This window comes from Gymnodraco acuticeps, unplaced genomic scaffold (assembly GCF_902827175.1).
Source record: "Gymnodraco acuticeps unplaced genomic scaffold, fGymAcu1.1, whole genome shotgun sequence".
Classification (NCBI taxonomy): Eukaryota; Metazoa; Chordata; class Actinopteri; order Perciformes; family Bathydraconidae; genus Gymnodraco; species Gymnodraco acuticeps.
In genome coordinates, this window is record NW_022991977.1 from 57,332 (window position 1) to 75,522 (window position 18,191).

At 41.2% G+C, this 18,191-nt stretch overlaps 1 protein-coding gene across 1 annotated transcript; it reads right to left on the bottom strand.

Annotated features, from left to right (window-relative positions):
* Window positions 1–435: 435 nt before the first annotated feature.
* Window positions 436–16,444, bottom strand: LOC117536225 (hematopoietic progenitor cell antigen CD34-like). Its single transcript, XM_034201013.1, has 8 exons — window positions 16,159–16,444; window positions 7,081–7,188; window positions 6,313–6,569; window positions 5,521–5,613; window positions 4,132–4,252; window positions 3,960–4,012; window positions 2,967–3,116; window positions 436–1,979 (listed from the first exon to the last, which is right to left on the bottom strand). Exons 1-8 carry the CDS (start codon window positions 16,241–16,243, stop codon window positions 1,791–1,793), a joined length of 1,056 nt encoding a protein of 351 aa, XP_034056904.1. The 5' UTR covers window positions 16,244–16,444; the 3' UTR covers window positions 436–1,790.
* Window positions 16,445–18,191: the final 1,747 nt, after the last annotated feature.

Here is an 18,191-nt window from a genome sequence, read left to right on the forward strand (position 1 = left end):
TTTCATTTGTCATTTCCTTTCGAGATTAAATAAAAATGTGTTGGCTCCTAATAAATCATTTAGTTATCAAATCAACCAGGAGCCTACTGCTTTGCATGATGGGATGTTTGTCTATTGTTTTTAGAATAGTAAATAGATTAAATTAGCCAGGGACTTATTCTGTTTGACTGGTCGTTAAGGATAATGAGTATGTAGTTCTTCTATACTCTATGTTTAGATGGTAGACAACAGATGCCAAGTAGCTGGGTTAAAAACCATTGGAAACCACATATCTTGTATACAGAACAAATGTACATGCTGTACATTCCTGAGTACAGCTAAACATTTCATAATGTGAAAAAAAGGGTAGAGGAATTTTGATGTATGTATTTAAATCTTTCGGTTCAAAAATCAAGTAAGCTCCACAGAATCAAACTTAAGACGACCCCACAAAGATATTGTCAACAATCACAGTTTATGAGTCAGGCACAGGTAATACTAACATAGAAAGCAGGCTTATTTACACATGCAGTACATTACGAACGCAGCCAGTTGTTCCATAGAGAAGCTAAATGTGTACCACAGATGTAAAACAGGTTTAATATCAACAAGGAGATAAAGTCTAACTCGGGAATGCTGAACCTGCTTTATGTTCATATATCAGTTTCTCAACTTTAAAACTCTTTAAAATTTAGTTTTTCTGTGTTTTTCCCTTTTTCTCTGAATTTCAAAATGCTGCTGCTCCTTCTTATTCAGAAAGACAATAGTGAGAGTAAACTTTCGATGTGTTATAGAACAACTAAAACTGTACACTAATGTCATCATGAAATCACCACAATATCACAAAAATAGAAATGTACTTTCCGACCTTTCCCAATTAAATTTGGACCAATTAAACGTCATGTTGTTAATTATGCTTATCAGTCTAAAGAATTGAGGCAAATACTAATAGCTTTCTGCTGACATTTCCATGTTATGAATAACTTTGTAGCATTACTTAATCATCACTAAAACCAAAGAATATGCTTGCCGTGTCATTTATCTATTTTGTACATTGCTAATACTTAAAGAATGGTTAAGAACGGTAACAAGAAATTCCTTTTACGAAAATGGCAGTTGTATTTGTAACACTTTTCAGTTTGACAATCTGTGAGAAAATATAGAAAATATTCAGTAAATAGAAATGGTATGTTTTTTTCTTTCCCTTTTTGCCCATATCACACTTTTAAAGGTCTTAACAAGGTCGAGGCAAATAGAAAGGAAAAGAAAACATCATTTCCTGAAAAAAAAAAATCCAGCAGTGAGCATCAGTCCTTTTTAAAAAACTGTACAAAAGCTGGTCTTCTTTCAACTGCCTGGCTTCATTGGTTTCCTTGCACCACATTTGTGCATTAACACAATAGAGCATTGGCTCCTTCTTTGTTGGGAATCAACAGCACATATTTGGCATTATTTGGGTTTTCTACAATGATTGTACAACTAGATGGAAGTCAGGGCAGTTAACAAATCCCAGTCAGCTCCCTGCTGAGCAGCCTCAGTCCCAAACACAGCGTATGTAGGCTCCTCTTGACACCAGCAAAGGCCAGTGATCCCTAACTTTTCACATTACAGGCATTGTCAATATCGTCATCATAGTCATGAGCTTCATCATTGTCTTGAGATTTGCAGTGTGGAAGAGGGGAGGTGAATGTAATTGGTGGATTCTTGTTGAATTTGTGTCAGTGTTGACAGTCTCTGAGGCAGCAGAGGGGCTTGTGGGTAGTGTGTCCTGGAGGGTGATGGGTAGAACAGGATGTCATGGGTGTCGAGATTCACATCTCTGTGTCAGCTACCGGGCTCTGGGTGGCAGAGTGTCCGTTAGTGGTGGGTCCGGGGTTGGTCCCATTTTCTGGTGGAGACTCCCCATTGGTGGTGGGCTTGTCGACGGGCTCCTGGGGTAGAGGGGCCACTGACACCAGGGTGTTAGCCTGGTTCTCCTCATCCACTTGGAAGGTATCAGCCTAGGAAAAGAGAAACACGACCATCAGAGCTCACGTTAAAGATGCACATTAAAACCAACAAGTTTAGTTTTACTGTCAACTTAGACATGCCAAAAAAAGCAAGAAAGGGTGTTGTTGAAAATTAGTTGTTTTGGGCGTTTAACAAATGCATTCTTTGTTAATGAGGTTTAATGGTTTCATCTGTGAGCACTCAGAAGCATTTTGGTAATTTGTTTTACTACTGGGTGGTTAACAATGTGCATGCATGTTTGTTGTTTCATTTTGGTTCTAGCTGAAACAAACCCTTGAACCTTTGGTTAAGGACTTTTTAAAGTTTGGGGATATGCTTTGTCTTTCTGCAAGAAAATTGGGGATAACAGTTCATTCCCTTGCCAGACACTTATTCAATAATATTAAATAAGACAACAAGCATAGGCAATTCAGCAATCTCTTTCATCCTAACAGTCATATGGGTGTGCCCCCATATGTAAACGCTTTGAGAAGTGATTTCATGAGCTTTAGTAAAAACTAAAACCATCTGTTGCCCCCTGCAATTGGATTTGGAGTAGAAAAAAGCATAAAGCACCAATGTTGCTTTGAGTTAACGTGACATGTGAGTCAAGCATGTCCTCCCTTGAGTGAGGAATTGACCGGAGGATAACCATATGTTTGACCTAAAATCCATATGTACACAGTCACGCTGTTCAATTTCCTAAGTGAACTGGATCTTGTGGGGCCAAATTATTTAAGCTTAGGTCAGTAAAGGTAATTGCGTCATTGCCACACATGATGTTATTCTCCACACAGTTTAAGCACCAAAGGTAATACAGGATAGAAAGAACATGTCTACGTGGGATTTATTTTAAAGGTAGTCGGGTTGGTATAATAACTTAAACCACATGATGAACAATGATGTCTTGGACAATTTTAATGATTCCCGAAGTATAAACAACTACAGATTTTTGGTTCAGAAGGCATTAACAGTGACACCTCCATTAATCCACTCACCAGTCTGACTCCTTTAGAGTTCTTGCGATGGGTCTTGAGGTAGTAACCGGCTACCAGCAGAGCAGCCAGCAACAGGCCAGCCAGCAGCAAGGAAACCAGAACCAGCTTAGAGCTCTTCCCCCAACGAGGACTAGCCTCCTCCACATCCGTCTGAGGACAAAAACAAGAACGAAAAACACGAGTCATGTGTTTGTGTCTACAAACAAGTCCTATAAACCTATCTAGGTACAAACTGTATCCGACACGCATGAACACATGACGTACACAAAAAGGTGTTACGGTGTACATTGTTATACCAGCAGGAGGAAATCTTTTTATTATCCGGTTAATGTTATCTATCGTGTCTTAAAGCTAGAAAGGAAACAACCCCACCCAATGCCTTTGTTTACGAAGATGTATCTAGAGAGTTGGCAGTATTTCCTCTTACTTCAAAGAAGTGTCAAAACAAAAAGATGCCGGTGAGCGGACGGCATTATAGACTGGCTGAAACACTGCTAAATTACCAAAGGTTTATTCTGTCTAAAGTGTAGTAAAAACTGAAACGTAGTGCATGTGGAATGCAAAGAGGCAGAGGGGTGTGACAGGCACACCCATAACCCAAGATTGCTCCCAGGGTAGTAGAGAAAATGCTTTGCAGCTGACAAATGGTCTGTTTGTGGGCTTTTTGTTTGTCACTCAAACTGACAATCTGGCAGCTTGAGGATTTAAGTCTTCACACTCAGTCAGTTTTTTGCTTCTCCCCAGTATATTCCCCTGTCTAGTTTGATTATTAGGCAACCAGAAAATCTGTGGTGGCTGAGTCGTGTGGATATGTCCCTTTATATTGCATGGTGTGATGTTAGCTGGATATGTGACATTGAATACCAGCTTATACATGACGCTGCAGTTCCAGAATGATCTGAATAATTCACAATGCCACACCACTACTATACTAGTGCACAATCAGGACATGATAAATATAATTTCTATAGCAAAATATACGTGGTACTGTACCATGTCTTTGATGTTGTCATTGTTGAACTTCTCAGCCATGCCTGCAACGTCATCTGCAAATAATACAAAGAAAATATGTTTGTTAGTGTTTTCCTGTCACTACATCTACATCTATGATGAGTACTTTGTTTATCTTTTTGTATCATATTCACTACCACAGGACGTCACTCGCCTTCAACATATTTCCCAGATACAATGATTTCGTCTGTGTTGTCCTCCTGGTAGATCTCTAGCTTACAGTCTTCACCACACAGCTCCTGCAGAACACTTTCAATCTTCTTTTTTGTGTCTTCCTGCGAGGAGACCAACATAAAAGATGATTAGTATTGAAACATTTTTCGTTTCAACATTTGAACAGTTGAAATGATTAATTTCTAGATTGCACAATGTGAAATTCAAGTTATCCCAAATCTCAATAGCTGCCTACAATAACGCCTTGAATCCTCCACTCCGCCTCTTATCCCTCTTTGTCTGTTTCCTCATCTTTTGTTGTCTTTAATCCGATAAGGATAAGTGCACAACCTTTTCCCTGATATCATCTGTAATCCAAACATCAGGATCTGCTGCACTGTAGGAGCCATTGATCCAAGATCAGATTGTTAGATGCACAGCTATGGGTAGGACACAGTGACCTCTTCCTGGAAATCTTGATCATAGGAAGCTCTGTATTTGATCTCTGTGCAAAGAGAGCTCAGAAACGGCTGGATTTCTTAAGGAAACAGCTGGATTTGAGTTATCACCAACACCTGCTTTATTTACAACCCCATCATCCTTTCTCAGTCTCGGATCAGAAATACCAAATTGGATAACTTAACGTAAGCCAGTTCTTTCAATATTTTAAAAACAAATATGACTTCTCTGCTTATATTTGATGTTTATGACCAAGAACCCAAGAGCAGCTCTATTGTGTATTCTCTTTTCAGCTGTTAACACACTGTTTGAATGATAAATAATGTATTTTCTCCGTGAGCTGAAATCACATCTAGTTGTTGCAGACATCGACATGAGTGCCATGATTCCTGTAGAACTCAAGGCTGTTAACCTGAGAAATTGAGGAATGTGTGTTTCTGAACATAAACGCCTCCACACTGCGATGCCAGGCCTCTGTACATCACATATTCCACGGCAGCACTGAGCCCACCCATGGTGCTCCCCTCCCTCTGCCCTCACAGCTCAATCCATACCCTGCCTAACATGCAAAAGGAATCTCTTGGACTTTCCACCCGACAAAAGAAGAAGACTATGTTAAAAATGTTGGATTTTCTCCAGCTTCACTGATTTATGGGAAATGGAGATGAAACAGTCATAAATAAGGAATAGATTCCTACTGAGCTTATGTTCAGTAAGCTCATGGCCAACTCAGAATGGCATCAAAACCAAGCTAGACTATTTTACTTTCTTCTGTGTACTTTGTTGGTATGTGTGGAAGCATGCATGTGCAAGAACATTTTGCACCCCGCCAAGATCATACGGCCCTGTAAGATTTCTGCTGCACAGACCACCTTTACTGTAAAGAGCAGGTGTACATAAACAGACAGAAGGAGGTGCTTTCTGAACTTACACAGTTGGAGGAGGCCTTGAGTTTTAGACTGACAGAGTTTTTGTCCTCGACCGCCTCTTTGCTGACACAGACAACATCTTCCTTGAGCACCGGCTGCAGATAGAAATAATAATACATGGTATTTATTTAGCATTGTTCTAAGTATTGAAAGAGAAACAAAACATTTCATACAAACTGACAGAGACACAACCAAAATGACTTCCATAAGTCCTTAAAGGGGCCCTTTGCACATTCTCAGGTTCATATTTGTATGTTGTGCTTCTACTGTGACATGTCTACAAGCTTTAATGTTCAAAAGGTCTTTATTTTTCTCATACTGCAGCACCTCTTTTCACCCTCTGTCTGAAACCAGAGCCCAGACTGCTCTGATTGGTTCGCTGGCCGGCTCTGTTGTGATTGGTCAACCCCTTATCTTAGCCCTTAACCTATCACATACACTAGCCAATAGAAGCGCGAAGGACTACAATCAAGACGTTTCAGGCAGGGGGGGGGGAAGTGTGTGGGAGAGAAACTCCCTCTGGCGTGAACTTTGGGATGTTGGCCTTTGTAGACCATTGAAACCAAAACCCTAATGCCATTTAAACATTTGAAAATGTGATAGATAAAAAGTGTATAATAGTGAAGACTAAATAGACAACATAGCACTAGTATTTGATTGCACTGGTTACTATCATAGGACATGTTTCTGTGCACATACTGTATATATCCAGAGTGAATATTACAAACCAGGGACTTCATATCTAAATAACTTTATGACAGGCTGAGGGATTTGAAAGGACTTCTTTGTCTTACCTGTGGTACATTGTCGGGGCCGTCCCCTCTGGCAGGCACATGTGCTGGGGTCTCTGGTTCCTCCGTTTTGGGCATCTCAGTATGTTCCTCAACCGTAAACTCCGGTGTATCGTCTGTTGACTTCTCTGTATCTACATGGCTGCTGTCGTTACTGTCGATGGCTTCTGGTGTAGCTGCCAGTGTTGCTGCTGCTGGCGTAGTCGCTTCACTCACTGGAGATAGACTAGGGAAAACCTGGATCTGTGGACCCCCTGACTCTGAACAAATACATCCACTTTAGATGTTAATTGATGATTCGTGGCATTTCAGAGGTTTTTGTACAGGTGATGTACATGATAATAAACTAATAAGCAACCAACTACTCATGCAACCTGGGGCCTGCAATAAACATACACGTTGATATATTCCAGAACACAACTTGAAGGGTTTGAATCGATCAGGCTTTGGCAAAACAGTATAGTTACAACATGTTTTTAGAATTTCTTTCTTATCTTTTTATCTATTTTACACATCATCAAGCATACACTGTAGTGTTGGTAATCTTTTGGCAGAGACTGATGGCTGTGTTTACAGAGGAAGGTCTAAGGATATAATGAATCGATTTTATAGCAGCACACACATGGATTGACTGTCAAACTATATTTGTATTGACTTAATGTTGTTCTATAGTGTGCAAGCGAAATAGGTTGATGTTCTTCTTTCCAGCTGACACATCAATCTATAGAGAAAACATACACAGTATGAATAATTGTGCTCAGTGTTTCTTACCAGTAGCTTCTGATGTCATTGTATCCCCGTCTCCTCGTGCGAGCTCCAGTGCGAACACAGGCGCCACCGTCCCTGTTACAACTTCTGGATCCTGTGCTGTGACTCCTCCTGTCAAATCAAAAATAAAGCTTCATGTCACATTGTTTGAAAAAACACACTAGCATATTTATATAATTGTGTTTAACATCAAGTAGCATATTGGTCTTTTAAATCGTGGCAAGACTTTTTCAATTCAGAGTCCAGACAGCTTGGAAAAGGATGTGAGTAATTTGCAGACAGCTAGCTCACATGTTCCAAAGTGAGATCTCATTATCACTGGTGCAAGTCTAACGGTGAGCTCTAATTTCTCTGCTTGGAGCACTTGCTGCTGCTGGTGAGCGCACTTTTCCATTTTGTATTACCAGCTACTCAAGTCCAGCTTCTCAGAAGGTGTAACTCCACTTCAACTCAGTTCTGCTGCCATAATATGATAGCGTTGTTATGTGAGGTACTAGCTCAGAGCTTAGGTGGTTGGTAGTTTTCACCAGTGTGCTATTGTAACATCAATTATCTTCTAATGCATGAGCTCATGCTCTTTGGTGTGCTCCCATCGAGATTTCAGTCCCTCGAGGCTCTACAGTGATGTAAGATTAGGTCAAAGATCTTATTGCAGTATAACAGATCTGCTCAGAACCACAGATCACATCATGAAGTCATTTACTTTGAAATTGAATCGTTCTCACCCTGAGGTTTTTTTAAAAGATCCTGTGGTAACAGTGACTTAATTTACGGTAGGCAAGAATGAGATAAACTAAATAAGTTGATGAAATATATACATTTGAGTAGTCTTGTTTTCCAGTTGAATGTGCAGATGAAATGTGCCGCTGGAAGGTGCCAAGTAATGATGCCATTGAAAACGTAACTTTTTTTAATGATGTGGTCTTTATACCATTTTCCATGTGTCAGGGATCCGTATGACTCTGGGGAGAGTCCTTGATAAATTGCAACACTAAATCAAAGTCGTGATAGGGTATTTCTAGTCAGGTTCTCTCAGCTGTAAATGACTTCAACTTGCAAAGTTTTTAATAAGCTGGATAACTCAGGGCACATTTTCATTCTCCGTGCAAATGAGTCCAATGTGCACCACACCCTGCAGCCGCTGAGCTAATGAGCTGAGTCTTTATCGCTCTGATTTCCACTTGTCAAATTGCAAGTGTAGGATCCAAGAGTCAAACCAGAATACCTAGCATGCTTTTCTTTTACCCAGATTTCCCTCTCTGTCTATGAACAACAACATTACCTCACTCTCAAAACATTCCCATAATGCCTTACCTCTGCAGATCTCATTACCATGTTTCCTGCACTGGCTGCCAGATTGAGTTTGTGATTGATTTCATGTTATTAATTAATCCAAGTTTGCTTCCCCCTGTTGTAATAACTCTTACTGCCATTCACACTTTGTTTACAATACTGTTTTTAGCCGTTGTGTCTTTTTCTGTGCGAGTATTTTTAGGTTAACAAAAGAGCACACTTCAAATTCCTTTCAAACTTTCCGAGCAAACATAGCTGATCTGATCAAGATATTTCCACCATGTACTGTACATCAGAGGTAAACTGAAACATAGATTTTAATAGTTTGAAATGTAGAACAGATTAGAATGTTTAGTGTTTTCAAAATGATATTTCCTTGACTGCTTGCCTCTTGTGTTAAATTACAACTTATTTAAACAATTTGACACCATAACAAAGCATGTTTGTCATCCTCTTGCACCTTCCTTGTACAATATAGCTTTCTTTTTTTTACCACTGATACACCCTATAGTCTCCTTATGGTTGTCTCTAGTCAGTACTTGAGATATTCACACTTGAGGCACACACATTCACACAGTGGTGGCACTGTGACACATGTCCACTGACTTCCTCAGATAAATCATTGTGACAGGCAGGTGCCACCAGCACATAGTAAACAGTGTGTGTGCCGTGCTAGCACATGGGGCAGTATAATCTCCCAGGAGGTCTTTTGGCATGCTTTAGTGCCAGCAACTGTCAACTGCAGCTGTCTGTCATTCTGTGTCTAACGGGAAGTAAGTCTACAATTTGTAACTGGTTCAAATAAATGAGAAAATGCATCAGAGCCACTGACCTTTAAAGCAGTTTTTACTTTCTTGCCCTTGTCAAGCCCACAATAAAAGGCCCAGAAAGCTTTGTGGTACACATGGTCAGGTTTCACTATGCAGTCAGAATGTTGCCTCGTCCCACAATCCTCCCCGACTCCAGTGTACCATTGGGAGCATTAGCGTGGGTGTGGACCAGCGACAGGTCAAGGACTCCCTAACCTTGTTAAGTCTGTCCATTAGACCTGGAGTCTGCAGCCTGTAGCCTACAGCTGCCACCCCTCACCGTCCCTGTGTGGTCTATCTGTTTATGTTACCGGAAAGGATGGGGTTCAGAATGGGTGACATGGTCTTGCATAAATCAGGGTTTTCCATACAAATGTGACACACAGCAGTGTTAGAGTGCAGAGGCTGAAATGTGTTGTTTCAGCCTCTGTGATCACTTTCTGTTATCAGGTGATTTGTAGCATCATGGGGAGTAAAGCTATGTCAGTGTTGTTGTAAAATAATAACGCCTCAAGATTGATGCTGATGGCTATATTTTAGTTTTCAGTTACAGTTTAGGGTTTGGGGAGTCTTTGATGGGATTTTGGGGAGATGCTGTGGTGAGTGAGAGGAAATGAATTCACATTTCCTTTTTCAAATGGAGAGAACCACAATCAAACTGGCATTATATGAAACACAATTTCCCTGTTTGAATAACCTGATTGAAAGATTAGGATTTTTTTAATCCAAACTGTAAAAGATCACCGTTTCCCAAGTATTTAGCTTATTATGTCATGGCATCTCAAGCACTCTTGTAAAACTGGGCTGCTTCATTTTCATAAAGCAAAACATCCTTATTTATCTTCAGACACAATAACACCATGTGTCTTTTTGTTAATACACAGCCAGTAAGCATTCTCAGCATTCATCATTACAGACAGACACTTGCCTGACACACCACAGCTCAGATGGAATGAAACCTCTGCTATACAGTAATTGCCACTTATGACCAACATTTGCAGAAGCGGTAAGATCTGAGTCACCGCCCTTTTATTGTTTTGTTTTTCTTCTAGACTTGAAAGCTTCCAGTCTTGCTTTTATTCAGGCAATTTCAGTCCAACTCTAGATTTGTTTTTCATGGCTTGTTGCACAACAACCATGAAGTTCTGCGACTTTTCTGATGATGATGTTTTAGTGTTTATGAAGACAAAGGGAACTGCATGCAGTTTACTGGTTTCTTTTGAATGAAATTGAAGCCTTGACCTCTAACTTTGTTGTTATTAACACAGAGGTGTCTTGGTGTGTTTTGCTGCCCTGCTCAGCACACTTCCTGTCTGTGTAACCCATCACCATCTCACTTCCCCACTACTCAACGATAGCCACAGCTAAAGGTGATGAATCACTGATTCTACTGAAACCATTCCACTGAAACATACTGTTCATCAGCTCACACCCCCTGACCCTTGCACAACAAACAGACTTGACTTCTATTCCTTCTTTGTGTGTAATGTCAGAAAGCGTCCAAGAAATCAGTGATCATTCGTGAGTCTTGCTATCAGCGCACGAACACGGCAAACCTAATCGGCCCTGACTCCATAATATGTCATACAGCCCGGCCCTGACTTCATTGCTCTCTTGAAGATTTTCCCACTAGATTGCTGTGAATGACGGCTGCAGTCTTGAAATGCTTCGCCCCCCCCCCCCCATCTCTTGGGACTCCGGATGGAAAAATGTGGCAGGCTTGGAAGAAGACAAGCCTGCAGCTCAACACCCTCCACCCTCCCGACTCTCCCTCCGTCTGCGCGCCCTCTCCTAGTCACGCACAGCTACGTAATCCCAGGCTTCCATCGAGGTGAGGCGTAGGCTTCAGTCCTCGCACCTCCAAAATGTTTCATGTAAAGCAACATGCCTAGAGACATATGGCAACAACTACTTCCCTACCATGAACCCGAAAGCGTCACCTGTTTTTAGTCTATACAGCTTGCTTCTCAACACATTTTTCACATGTCAAATGTTTTATTAGCATAACCTCCTATACCGCTTTTTACATGAATTTCTTCTTGTTCCTTTTATGGACAGAAAGTATTTCATATTAAGTTGAATTGCTTATAAAACTAAAGGTTTTTATGTGATACCAAATACCAAAATATACAGCATTTCAATCAACGTTCTGAGTTTGTTTCCAGAGAAAAGTTAAAGGCACATGTTTTAAAACATTGTAGTATAATCTCAAAGAGGGGGATTGTTTAATTAACCACGGATGATTTCATGAATATGTACAGTAATTTCCCCATGTTGCGCAACTTTGCACGCCATCTTCTCAGTGTAGCGCATACATCTGCAACCACTGTACATCTGTAACTGTGCAAGCTCTCTCGTGTGTCTTCTATCTGAGACATGCACAAGCTGTTGGGTGTTTTGAATGGGTACACCCTCCCATGGCTTTGTCCCACAGTCCCAGTTAAACCCCAAAAATATGGCCTTCCACCTTTGGGCCCCCAGGCTCTCTCTGCTTCTGTTGGGGAAAATCCTGTGCTGTGTAATGGGGCATGGTGAGGATATAATGGTCAGCATACGTTAGTGGACCACCCAGTCAAAGTTGCTGCCATATGTTGTATGCAATAGTTATCACATTGTTGAACAATGACGATCCAACCCTAATATCATATCATTTATCAAAGATTTTTCTATTCATAAATAAAGTTTGCAGCTCTGACTAGTGTCAACACCTATTTTTCAGCTTTCTAGGCTACATGTAGGTTCCCTAAATAGAGTGTGTCTCTAGCCAGACATCTTCTATAAACACTCTTAGAACACTTCGCCTCCTCTTTTCCTCTCAGGGTTTCATGGCCTGCAAATGTTCCTTTTGTGTACTTTATGTATGAGTTTCTTCCAGAGTATTGATTGAGTGGGGTCTGTGGGAAGGGGCAGCATGAACAGCACATCATTTGAATCCTTTTATTGGACCTTATCTGGGAATTGAATGTTGAGAAATTGCGAAAGGTTCCTAATTTAACGGCCATTAAGTGTAATTTTCTTTCTGCTGCTGCCTCTGGACCTGGCTCAACTTTGTAATGTCAGAGCACCTCTGCAGAGGTTCCCTGACGTCACTCTGGCATCTATTGAATAGACATTTGATCCAAGAGCTCACACCCCCTCCACCCCAGCCCTCCAGCACTCTCCACATGGATTTTCAAAGTAGAACTGAGGGTGGAGACAAAACAATAAGTGAAATAATCAGTCTTTAATACCCGTTTTATTTAGAGATATTCTGGCCTCTTGTAATTATCCTGCAATATAGTCCTATGTTATCTTCTTAATGTTAAAACTTACTCTAAGAAAGGACAGAAAAAGCTTAATATGGTTCACTTTCTTTCAATCGAAGCCCTAGCAGTTAATCAGATGTTTATATTTTGAAAAATAGAATAATAAAACCGTTCTTTCTTTATATTTCTCCTTATATTTAGTCCAATAAGGAGTTCCCTCAAAGCATCATCCATTTAGATTGTTCCCTTATAAAGATTACTTTCCTGATTTAAATATCTGAAGTCAAATCTTGAAGAATCTAAATTTGCGAGGTAATAGCGTGCTGAGGAATGGGACATTGGAGCTACATCCCTCAGGGTTAAATATGCTCTGCAACTCTATCCTCTTTGAAACAACAGACCGCTGACCCCACTATCTTGACCCCCAGTGCACCCCCCCCCCCCCACTCCCCTGTCGTTCCTGCCACAGCGATTAATAGCAGAACCCTGCCCATTCTTCCCTCTTGGCTGAAAAGCAACTGGATCTCATGGTTTCAATCAGGCCTGTTGAAGCAGCACTTACTTCAGCTGCCCAGCTGCAGCATTCAGCCCACCCCACCCTGAGGCCACGGCAGCCCCCCCCACCCTGAGGCCACGGCAGCCCCCTTATCCAAAGCATGATGCCTGTTTCTGAGGGACCACAATCAGGAAACATGACATCTGCTTTCAATTGGGAGCATTATATCACCCCCTCCTCCTCCTAACACACACACACTCACACACACACACACACACACACACACACACACACACACTCACACACACACACACACACACACACACACACACACACACACACACACACACACCGTCACATCGTCACATTTGCCCCACTACAGTTTCACTGCCTCGTGCATTACCTTGAATGAGCCTGTCTGGTTTGAGTGTGTGCAGGTAGACTGTTCGGGATCCTGTTGCAGATCTGGGCGTCAATAGCAGAGGCTCAACATTGATTTTGTCCAGAGAGATTTTCAGGCATACTATATCTTACAAAGAAATATACTACTTGCACACACACTTAGGGGTGGTAGTGAAAAATAGTAGGCCATTAAGGCGCCAAACTGGAGTGCACTTTTGGCGATGTGCAAAGATTTGTTCGCTCACAAGTTTCATTTAGTTTTTTGACAGGACGTGTTGCCATCTGATACTCAGGCTCTGACTTCCCTTCCATGTATCTGATTCTCTGATTAAAGCACATAACGGCACCTAGTTGTTTGATGAAGAAGCTTGTTTGGCATGTCTACACTTATTGTATAAGAATACACACATTGTAAATAGTCTGGAACAAGATCAAAGACAGAGCTGTTAAGTGGAAAAGCAGCCTTCCTCCTATTAGGCGTGGATCAAAAACACTATTCCAAGTACACTAGGGTCTTATGTATGTGTGTGTGTGTGTGTGGTGTGTGTCCAGGCATCTACTTGCCACCGCTGGCTCACTTGACATTTGGATTTGACTTGGCCCGCTCTGTGCCACTTTCTTCACGAGAGGACAGAACACTCTGTTGTTGACATTGTTTCTGTGATTCTTTGGTGCATCCATTCAATGGGTACAGCTCAAACAATGATTTACATAATTACATGCTCTTGGGTTGGCAGAGGAATTGGGCAGGGTTTGTTGCTTAACTACAGAGCCTCCTAAAAACCACTTCACAGCAGACTGAGCTGAAACTGTATTGTGAAAATTGTGTTTAAGTGCAGTTTTAGAAATGTAAATGTCATGTTTGCACACATGAGGCAAACTGATCAAAAACAAAGGAGTCTTTAACTCCCTGTTCATTGCTTCATCTAACCATTTTACTGCTTTTCTAAAAGAAATCTCCAACATTCTCACAAAGGGTTTCCCCCAGAGTCTTTGATCATCTAGCCTCTGTTACATTAACCCACCTCCACGTTGTCTGGGTAACGGTTACACTCACTAACATCTGTGAATCCGCTCCGACTTCATCACAGCAAAGTTGTACAGTAAGCCCATCTTTCCTCTACTTGCGTAAGTCGGCCCCGCTCCCCTCCCCTGGGTTTACAAAATAATACTGCAAGAGGGATTTCTGTCAGAGAGGAGACAGGTGGTTTATCCTGTAGTTGAAACAGAGTTAAACATTGCTGTTCTCCTTTTGTTTTTGCTCTCCAATATCTGCTGTATATTTGTCTGCTGTATAAGGCACAAGGTCCAACTGCGGTCTGTAACACATTGCTATGTTTTAGCAACCCGGGGTTATTTTCAAAAGCTAAACATTGTAGTGTTTGTAAAGAGGTTTTTCTTCTTCTCTGGTTCAGAAACTATAAGTTACAATTATGGCCAGGCAATTTTTCGATGCAGATGTCTTTCATTGCTGATGATCTCATTCCCATAAGCTATATCCCATGAACAAGACAGGAGGTTTGAATTAAGCTATTCAGCGTGGGGTTCATTCCCAGCCACAACACAGAGCACTCCAGATGATAATAAAGCTTTAGTTTGTTCTCAGCGCAATTCTTTTGACATCTTGGTCTTTCTCTGTGTTTATTTTGATTGGATTTGGCTCGGCCACTATTGAAGGATGGAACAATCATCCGTCTAAAAAGTTTCACAGATATTTGTATTCACCACATGATACATCTCCTAGTTATTTGCCTGCCAGGAGTCTGTATATATCTACATCGTAATGCTTAAGCAAGTACAAGCAATACGTTTTACATTTGAAAAAGAATGTGCTCTTGGTTTTATGGTCTTGGTTAACTCTCGTATACGTTTTTTTAAATGTTCTTGGGTTGAACTACTGACAAAAAACTAAAGTAAGGCTAAATATCCTTTAAGTGAGAGGAAAATCATATACACATTGGGAAAAAAAGCAAATCTTACAATATCAGAAACAAAACCTGAATTAGATTGTTGTCCCACCCTTCTGATTGGTTAAGAAAGATGAGATAGTAGGAAGTTGTTGATAGTTTTAATACAGCTGATGGATGGAGTTGTTCCATTCCAGATGAGCCCTTCTTGCTGTATATAGAGCTCAGCCATGTGAGCCGTCTCTACACATAGTTGAACAGCCACAGTCGTCCCCGATGCCTCAATAAAGCTCCCACTATATCAGCACGGCCACATTCGAAACGCACATTAACGACCATACTCCACACCCTTTTCTCACACACACTTCAACTGATCTCGCGTTCCACGGCTAAATATAAATACAAAACATTTTCAAAGTCCTTCAAGATCGTGGGAATCCGCTCAATGAAATAGCAAACATAGCGCCAGAGGTTCAAAAATAGTTTGAATCGGAATAATAACAGATTAAAAAAAGAAGTAAATTCACGAGATAAAACGACTCTATTTTGTAAATGTATAAATTCAGAATAGAGATCTGGAAATCTATTATCATCATTTCATACATACACATTTCAAACCTCTCTCTAAAACATTCCCTTTGTTAGCTAAGGTTCTCCAAAGTAATGTTTTCTGACTGCATCTTGAAGGAGGAGGTATATTTAAAACTGTTTCAAAAAGGAATACCAGTTATAGATCTGTTTTAGGGACATAAAAAGATTCCAGAGAGTAAAAGAGTTGTAGGGTTAAAACCTGGTTTCAACTCAAAGACAATTCAAACACTCCTCCACCCCCGACCCCACCCCTCCTGGCCCCCCCTCCCTCCCTAAGGATGGCCTTACGATCTCAGAGAAGTTTACCCTCATTCATAAAGCATGTTTTTACTACTCACCATTTAAGAAGGAGGCGATGAGAAGCAATGCAAACGGCAACATTTTGAGGGGCCCGTTTGTTTTCTGTACGGATGATGCTGCCATTCTTGTCCCAAGCGTGCACACGTCCGAAGGCTGTGAGCGAAAAGGGAGGGAGAAAAAGGTTGAGTTGGTTGAGCTGGAGCAGTTAGGGGTTTCCTCTTACCCAGAGCGGGACAGTGTGAATAAAGCACCACTTGTGTTCTGTCAGTTTTTATATAGCCTCCCCCTTCTCCTCTCTTACCGAGGCCCAGCCCTACACCCCGTCTTCCACTGGTTACTTTAACCCTTCCTCTGTGCCCCCACCCCTGAAGGCGGATGGAGGGAAGGAGGAGAACTGGGTCCTGTTGGGATGTTGAATATTTTAAAAAACTATGCCCAGCATTCTTTGAATACCTATCAATGTTTACACTTATATACATATATAAGCGGCTCGAGGGCTTGAGTCCAACATATTAAGAGTGCATGTAAGTGAAGTAGAGAATATGTTTTGGTGATTGCTGATTACTCCATCTTTTAGCACTGAGTTACATTGTCTGCCTGAGCAGTGCACTCTATTTGTATGGGAGCAGTAATCCACCACACAATGAAAGGTGATCGTTGACAAAAGGGTGACACCCTGGTCCCTAATAGGCTTATGGAGATAGACTGTGGAGCTGAATTTCATACTGGAAACAAAAGTGTGATCCACTGTTATGCTAATGGTACTAATCCATTTCACTGGCTCCGAAGCCCCCACCACTCAGCCAGGCCATCAATCAACACCAGCCATCTCAGTAGTGAAGACACCACAGGATCCGTTTAAACCTTTCACACGTCAACAGAGTCCTGAGAGCCCCCCCTCCTCCCCCTGCAATTTGGGGACCTTTGCTTCACTTTTGTTAGCTCTTTTTGCTAGCTGTTCCCATGCTCTCTGTAAATCACACATCTGGAACCACTGGCGAAGGTATGCTAAATGACTTGTTGAAAAAAAAAAAAGCACCACACCCTCCGAGACAAAGAAAAAGTGTAGAAACGACAGCAAGTCGAGAAAAGCAAACTAGACCACTTCGTACATGCTTGTTAGAAATGCTCTTGTAATTTGATACCAGTCCCAATGCCCATAGTCCCCCTGTCCCTGTTTTGGCCCCATCCTTCCCCCACATCACCCCATTTCCTCCCTGTAAGACCCCTTCCTTCTTTCCAGACAACTATCAGATATTCAGCTCAAACAGCAGGGCATTGAGGTGGGCAATTGCTCCCTCACTGTGACTCGAGATGAGCTAAAACTCCAACTTCAATGATCAGCGCCGGGCCCATTACAGCAGCCACAGCTGGACACCAGTATTCTTGTCACCCCAGTAAAACATTCATTAGACTGTTGGCCAAAAAAGTATTTCGGCTAGTTGAGTCCTCGTGAATCACAGCTTCCTCTCTAATGGCAGTAAGGCACATTTTTTACACAAACCCTGGCAGTTTATTTTTACTTTCTAACACCTTGTACCTCTCATTCATTCACTCTAGAAAGGTCCATAGTGCTTTCATTTGCTTTACATTTTATAACTTACTTCAAGGCATTGTGCATTTTCATTCTAGAATGTTTCAGTCATTGTGGTTGAAGAAAATAATAAAGAGACACTTTGATTCCAGTCACATGACTTAATTAATTAAATGACCTTAAACTCATCCTGACGAAATCAAAAAGACTTGGTCTCAATTTGGATTGTGCCTTTACTTAGACTTTTGACTTAGAAAACCTTCTTCAAAGCTCAAAGATAAAAAAGGATTCCAAAAATTAATGAATATCCTGGTCAAAAATCACATCGTCAAGTCCCTTCAAATCGACACTTGATTTCCACGATTCATGCTGTTTAAACCAATCCAATGGCATCCAATATCGTTGCAGGAGAGAAACGGGGCAAACTAAAGTTACTGAATGACAGTCGTAAAAAAGATAATTTTGTTTACATGAACAAAAAAAAACTTCAAAACAGGCAGTCAAATTGGTGAAGAGCATATTATGACTTGTTTAGGA